Consider the following 7982-nt stretch of genomic DNA (forward strand, 5'->3'; position numbering starts at 1 on the left):
GAGAGAGAGAGAGAGAGAATCCTTCTAGTGTGTGTTTGTGTCTAGCCTTCAAACTTGCTACAAATGGAGACAACGTAATAGTGCATTGGCGGCTATGGCAACATCGAGCCAACATCCAGCCATCGACATCCAGTGCACCTCAAAGGTGAAATATTGTTGCAAGGGCTAGCAAGGTGACATCTGGCTTGGATGAGAGGAGGATGTAGCTTACCGCCATGATTAGACACCATACCTTTGTCTCTTAAACCACTGCATATCTATGACACCTACACGACCTAAGCCATTGTACTACTGCTTTGCCAACCACCTTGCATGTTTCCTCTCTCACATGCTTTGATGTGGGCTAGGATCTTGGAAGGCGGGGAGGGGCGTGGGGTGGGGGCAAGTGAGGGAAAGAGGGGCCATGCCACCGCCGGAGGCGGCGCCGCTTTACTAGTGTTGCATAGAATGTCCAATCCTTCTTCTTCGAGCTTGCCTTCCAAAAATATCTTTGAAGGCTGAAGGTGGCTTCACCTAATTCAAGAATATGTTCCAAACATTGTAACATATCTCCAAGAATTCCACACTGATTGGTTCCGTAAGTTTTCTATTATCTGGTCATAGTGATGTGTGTGTGTGTGTGTGTGTGTGTGTGTGTGTGTGTGAGAGAGAGAGAGAGAGAGAGAGAGTAGTAAGGCTATCGTTGTGTAGCTAAGAAGCTTGTGCAAGAATTGAGTGCAAAAGTGCAAATTTGACGTCCCTTTGCTTTATTCTATGCTGAGAACTTTTCTAATATCTTCATAAAAATGATGTCTCACAAGGTAGGCTATTTTAGACCACTATAACAAGTTTTAAGCATGGAGGTGTGCCTACATGTGTCTGCGTGCGCACATGCATGTGCGCACGCGTACACACTTGCTCTCATTCTCAACTACATCATACTCAATACATAGAATGGCTAGCAAGTTTTCCAAAAAACTAAACAACCCAATAAGAAGAATTTTGGCATGATGATGCTTTCAAGTAGCTAATGCTATACGTAAACACATTTACACATTTCCAACTACTAATTCCAATCTACTGCGAGAAAAGTTCAGAGTCCTTAATGGACCTCATATCATCCAGGAATTACGAATGAAAATTGGCCCTAGACCTCGATTTTCATCATAAAAACTCAAGGGTTTTGAGTAATCAACTCCAGATGTATCAATGGATCCAAAAGGATTTTCACCAAGGAAAGGAACAGGGTCATCATCATCTACATTCAACTTGTTCATTGAACTCTTCAAACTCTGCAAAGTCTTGCTTTCTTCTTCTATAGGTGCATAGCATTTCTTGAGGATCCTCATGCTCTTGCTTTCCTCTTCAAAAGATAAGTGGGCTCCCTCGAAGGTTTCCACGGGCACGTGCATGGGTACTATCGTAGCTCTTTTTAGTCTACTTACATTAAACTTCCCTCTTTTCTCTACAGGTATCATCGTATTACTCTTTCGGCGCTTGCTTTGGCCCACAACCTTCTTCCGCTTCTTGAATTTCCCTTTGTTAAAAGTCTTCCTGCTACCTTTCCTCCATTGCTGTACAATTTGAGTGAGCTTCATAAGCAATCTTTGTAAAAATTCTCCCTTCGGTCGCCTAGTGTTACTCCTTTTTCTTTTCAAAACATTTTTCTTCTTGATTGGGCCGCTTTGGTCAAGATCCATTGTTTCATTGTGATTGTGATGAACTTGTATAGACTCATTTCGAATATCAATAGCAAATCCATTGGCTATATGGATTGTCTGCTCAAAATCGGCATCAGTTTCTCTTTGAGTATGAGAAAGCAAGTTTTCATCAACTTCACCATCAGTTTTAGTGAGTGTGAAGTTGATATTTTCTCAATGTGCAATATCCTGGATGTGGTCGTCTTGGCGACCTTGAAAGACTTCTTCAACCTTCTTGGGCTCTATATTGATAAATTCTTCGTTGTCACCAACATTATGGTACAAAAGTTCTTCAGCATGTTCATCCAAGGTTTGACTTCCATTCATCACATCAACATGTCTTACAGGCATCGCAAGATCAAAAGAGTTGGAGTCGCAAATGTTTCTTGAATCAATGCCTCTCCTTGATTTCTTGCTTTTTGCGAGTGATGTACAAGTTGAGTGCTTTACTTGTGTTGGTCGTCCATAAGCTGGTGTAGTAGCTGTCACAGTGTCCTGCAATAATGTGTGTTCATTTAGACCAAGAAAGGGCCAATTGAACATATGATAGGCCTTCTTTGACGATCTTTCATTGTCGTCGCCCTTTGTTATCTTCTTGAATTCTGGCTCATTACAATAGGGATTCAAGTTTGCACCATTGTCATTAGACTTCTTTGTTTCCTTCTCTTTGGGTTCCTTCACACAATCTCTGCACTCATATCGTGGTTGTAAAGCACTTTTCATATTGTGTTGATTATTAAAGTAGCGAAAGTGGACACCACTAGAAGATTTGCATAATGTGCAGGCTGGTTGTTTCACTCTGTTCTTACAATAGTGTCTAAGGGCTTCTTTGTATTTCTCTTCTAATCTACTGAAGCAACCTCCATAAGCTATCGGAACCCTAGCTCCTTCATCTTTGATGAGTTTCATAAAGTTTTCAATCTGCTCATCATGTCCAACCACATTTGCAAGTGCACTTTGAGTCCTTGTAGCCTCATCCTCTTGCATAATGTTCATGTAACCAAGCCTTTCATGGAGTATCATGTCGTGGCTGGGAGAATTTGTTATCATTGTGTCTATTGCATGTGCACTTTGAGTCCGTGTAGCCTCATCCTCTTGCATAATGTTCATGTAACCAAGCCTTTCATGGAGTATTATGTCGTGGTTGGAAGGATTTGTTGGCATCGTGTCTAGGGGCACTATGGTCAAAGTAGGTTGGAGTTCATCGTTTGACTCAAACAGTGTTGGGTGGGTAGTTTAGAGCTCTCCAATTTTGAATTCCCTGGAAGACCAAACAAGTTGTTTAGAAGAGAAAACAAAAGACAAGAGCGTGTACACAAGAAGTTTTGGACAAATTCTCACAATATTTCCTACATTGTGACTTACCTCTAACATCATGAGCTTCTGTGAGGGAGGCACCGCATACCTAGCTAGGTACGATTGGGGGCAGGGGACCGCCGGCCTGGTGGGAGGGGGCGGTGGTCCCCTGCCCCCAATCGTACGTAGCTAGGTATGCAGTGCCTCTCGAGCGGAAGCTCATGATGTTATGCATTATATAAACACTGAGAAAAACTGCCTTTTCCTACATGAGAAAATATCTAAATATATGCACCTACAATGACAAACTCTCTTCAATTTGATTAACATGATGCTTTCAAATTGCATCGAAAGAAAGCATATTTCATCGATCCTTCTCTCTTAATAAAACGTACTCTAAATTTTGAGATTCACCTTGAATTTAAAGTTGAAGGTGAGAGTACCGACAGAGCCGTCGAGAGCAGAGTTTGTGAGAGACAGCGAGAGGGAGCTAGTCCTGAGATGCCTGGCCGCGCAACCTTATTAGTAAGATTTAAATCGATTTTTATCTCTAAAAAGCAGCGAGGGCTTTTTAAGCATTAAAGCAACGCGGGCTGTTTTTTGAAAAACAAACTAGTATGTCCCTACGATTTTAAAAAAATCAAAGAAGTTTAGAATCTCATTAGTGTGTTATTGCAAACCCATTCGGAAATACAAGTGCGTAACCCGTCCTCGGAGCTAGCACGTGGAGAGAGAGAGAGAGAGAGAGAGAGAGAGAGAGAGGAGGGGGGGGCGGGGCACGTGGTTTATGGTGAGCTCCTTGTCAATAAGTGACACGGGGTTCGTGTCAAGGGTTCCACGACGGGCGAATGATTGGTAGGGCGCGTATGATTTGGGCCGTCCAATTGTCACGCAGAATGCGGACATGATTTTATACACGCGGCCTCCCTTAATTTGTATCAATGCACACTAGCTCGAATGGGTAGGGCTAGAAGCTATGCAGGGAGAGGTCGTGGGTTCAACGGGTTGCTGCGACATTGGGGAACCCTAAAATTTTTTCTCAATGGAGTGCGATCAATAGTGGATTAAACCTTTGCCATCGATCCCTTCACTTTCCCTGTGTCACATATAATTGAGGGTGAGCTCCCAACGGTTTTTTGGCTACTTATTGGCGTTTAGCATATGAAGAGATACACAGACATGTATAAAATTCTATGCTTTTTGGCGGCTCCCCACTGCCTTCAGAGGGGTACATAGAGATATGTATAAACTTCTCCCCACTGCCTCCCCCCTTTGATAGTAAATTTATAAAAACACTATGAAGCAACATTGAGAGATTTTAGAGAGTAATCAATCCCAAACAACAACAACAGAATGCTAGCCAAAAATGAGCAACATCACAAGCCACCACAAGATAGATACTCAATTAATATGTGTCGCATCTGTCCTACTACCTTGGTATCATTGTCGAGCACTACGCACTTTTTCTTCGGCAACTTGTGATTGACAAACTAGAAAAATTTTGGTTGCAGATGTCGTTGTTTTGCATAATAATGCTACATAGGTGATAATAATGGAGAGGATTTCTAACAAGCCTCTGTATTGTACTCTGCATTTGGTAGATACAACATGTCAAAGCTTTTTGCCCTACCTCTATTGGACATTGATCAATGAAATCCACTAGCCTAGAGAGATAAATTCTCTCGACAATTTATGCTGTCAAAAGTATCACCTACTTGACCTATGTCCTATTGACCAAAGCATTGCCAAGCGCGGCCTCTTTCTTCAACAATTCATTGTTAATTTATTTTCCCATGTCATTGCAAAATGCCACATATCTTCAAAATACAACATGGTAATTGCACAACCTCCTCGCTTTGCTCAAGGCTTCATGGGTACACCTACTTGCATCATGCAATCGATCTATTCCGAGAACGCAGATCCCGCATTGAATCCTCCACAACTTTTGTGCTTTTGAAGTGCACAACACCTGGCGTACATATCCATCACATCATTGCCAAGCACAATGCCTCTTTTCAGCAGTCTCGACTAGCGATTTCATCATGACTTGTTTGCCCATGCCACCATCTCGCATACGTACGTTCTAGATGGAATCATAGGTCATGGAACTTTGGATAGACGCCCTTGCTTTGCAATACATGGAAATAGTCTAGAGCTTCATAGCTGTGTCTTTGTCGAGCATATTGTCCTCTTAGTGTAGTCCAAGAGAATGCCAAAAGCTTTTTTTTTTCCAAAACTCACAATTGTGAGTGAATTATATTAATAAAAAATTACAATGTCTTGTCATGCTCATGATGAACCATGAAATCATCCAGGGACCATAATTACATTGGCAGCGATCCCAACCAACTCGCCCCCTTATCCTTGATACAAAAGGTCCATTATCATGTTCTTTTGCGATCTTTTAATTATTGATAGCCAAGATTTTCCCCCATCCTAGGCATACCCTCTGCTGACAATAAGGCACAAGTAGTCCTAGACCAATCCTTCGAGTGTTGCTTGCACCCGAGCGTCCAAATTAGCACTTTGCTTTCTTGTAGAATTTCTGTGAAGCTTGCCACCTCAAGACCTCCTTCAAACACATGGCGGTTCCTTGTCTGCCATACATTATGCAAGAAGAAGTACATGAAGATTTGAGTGTTGATGAGGATGGTAGGACCACCTGAATTCTTCCCTTCAAGGAATAGATCAGTCTTCTAAAAACCAATTTTCCGTGTTCTTTGGACCCATTTACATATTTTCCTTGCGAGGCCTTTGATAGTTGGGCAATCCATGAAGAGGTGGGCCAGATCTTCACTAGCCAACCTGCACCCCAAGCATCGATCTGACCCAATCCCTCTTTCTTGAATCTTCACCCCCGTCGGTAGAGCACCCCAAATTACCTTCCATAAAAATACCTTCACGTGCTGCGTAACCTTAGGCTTCGAGATGTTCTCCATTACTTGCTCCCACCTTTCCTCCGACCATTGTTTTTCCATATCTTGTTGAGGGGGCTAGACCAATTCTTCTTTTGCATCATTGTATGGTAAATGTCTTTCGGATAGGGTTTCCCTAAGAGACTGCTTCCGGCCCATTTCCAGGCGTTCCAGTCAAACTCCGAATCATAGATAGGCATCACTATACTGTCAAGCTCTTTCCTCACTTTGTGGACCAGCAAGACCTCCAAGCTATTCAGTTGGAATTGGGTAACTAGGAGATCAATGGTTTTCCAACTCTTGTTGTCCCTGTCCCAGAAGTTCCCCAGTTGATTCAGACCCTTATTATTCACCTTCCTGGCTATCTCTATCCCATAGGGAATTTGTGGCGGGTCTACAAGTTTGGAAAGCCAGGGGGACCAATGCAAAATGGAGTTCTTGAAGTATCTGGTTTTTCCCCCCCACTTTAAGACTCCTGCTGCTTTTGTTGCATTTTCTTAACAATTCTCATGAGCTGCCCCTCAGTCTTAGGGTAGTCCACGTTGGGGCTAACAACTTTTCATGAACCTCCACCCCTCTCCACTTTCCACCTTTCGAACCAAGTTGAGCTGCTTCTATCATATCTTTGATCATGATAGCCCAAACTTGATCCTGTTTAGCCAAGAAAACAACAAATTTGGTGCAACAAGCTTTTGCATGGGCCACAGGGTTTAGAATGTTACCATATACATGTGGTAGTGATGTGTGTGAACACACTAGGACCGCCGGGGCATTTTTTCCCTCTTTAGGAGGTTTTTTCCCCCGTGCATTGTATATACGCCCATCACTCTAGGGCTATCTATCTTTCCATTGCACACTAAGTAACACACTCTCTATTGTGTGCCTTGAGCTTCCTTCGTCTTCTCCAAGCTGTGTGTGTTTCTCTGCAACCCTAATTCCAACAATTGGTATCAGAGCAGGTCACGTCCTCCCGGGCTTAGTCGCCAGCTGCTCCAGCACACGCCTGCTCACTTTCTCCGATTTCAGTGAGCTTTGGCGAGCGTTCGCAGGTCGACAAATATTTTGGGCAAGCTCGAAGAGCTTGGTCTGCTCAGAATTTTGATTTGGGCTCATTTCGGCCTCCGTTTCCACTACGGGCAGTACTGCACAGGCTATTTCGTCATTTTGTGCAGATTTTCTGTCAGTGCCGTTTTCTGCATAACAGGTGCCTTATAGTCTTCTACGGTTTGTGCTATATAGCACAAGTTGTTCCCGCTCCATTTCTCCTATTTTCGGGCAGTTTTCACATCAGGTGCAGCATTTACCATGGCTGACAACAACAACACAGATGTGTTCAAGATGTTTGCTGCTGAGGACAGGTTGGATGGGGACAACTACCCTATGTGGGCTTATATGATGCAACATGTTCTTGTGTCAAAAGGTGTCTGGAACATTGTGCAGGGCATTGATGTACGTCCTGGTTCTGAAGATGTAGGCGATATTGAGGATGTTGCAGGTCTTGCTGCAAGGATTGCAGCTGTTAGAGTTGTTTTGCCTACGGCAGAACAAGCTCGTTGGGATGTTAAGGATGCACAGGCTCATGCATTGATTGCGTTGTCTGTGAAGCGCACCATTATTCCCCACATCCATTCAGCAAAATCTGCAAAACAGGCTTGGGATATTCTAGCAGGTCTTTATGCAAGCCGCAATGAGGCTAAAATTGCTTTGCTGCGTAAAGAGCTAGAGTCGAAGATTATGCATGAGGAAGATGATATGGACACTTTCCTTGCTAGTGTCAAGGATATCAATGAGCAACTCATTTCTGCAGGTGAAGTCATTTCGGACAGTTCCCTTGTGCAGACTGTTCTTGATGCCTTACCAGATTCCTACCAGACTTTTGCTAGTACTTGGAGACTGATGACCCAAGGAAATCCTGAAGTTGTCAAGTTTGATGCATTACGCACATTGCTGTTGCAAGAGTCACTTTCTAGAAAAAACAGGACTAGGCAGCGTGCAGTTGAACAGGCTTTTATTGCTTCTCAAAGAAAGGGTGGTAACAGTAATGCAGCCACTTCTTATGGTTCTGCTGCGAGTGGCAAAAATTCTGTTCCTA

General features: G+C 43.2%; 1 protein-coding gene across 1 annotated transcript; it reads right to left on the reverse strand.

Moving 5' to 3' along the window:
* Positions 1–814: 814 nt before the first annotated feature.
* On the reverse strand, positions 815–1688 carry LOC147440338 (uncharacterized). The gene has a single exon (XM_086483506.1). The coding sequence runs from the start codon at positions 1677–1679 to the stop codon at positions 1092–1094; it is 588 nt and encodes a 195-aa protein (XP_086339632.1). The 5' UTR covers positions 1680–1688; the 3' UTR covers positions 815–1091.
* Positions 1689–7982: the final 6294 nt, after the last annotated feature.

The sequence above is a fragment of the Adiantum capillus-veneris genome, chromosome 15, assembly GCF_014529385.1.
Source record: "Adiantum capillus-veneris isolate H3 chromosome 15, ASM1452938v2, whole genome shotgun sequence".
In the NCBI taxonomy this organism is placed as follows: Eukaryota; Viridiplantae; Streptophyta; class Polypodiopsida; order Polypodiales; family Pteridaceae; genus Adiantum; species Adiantum capillus-veneris.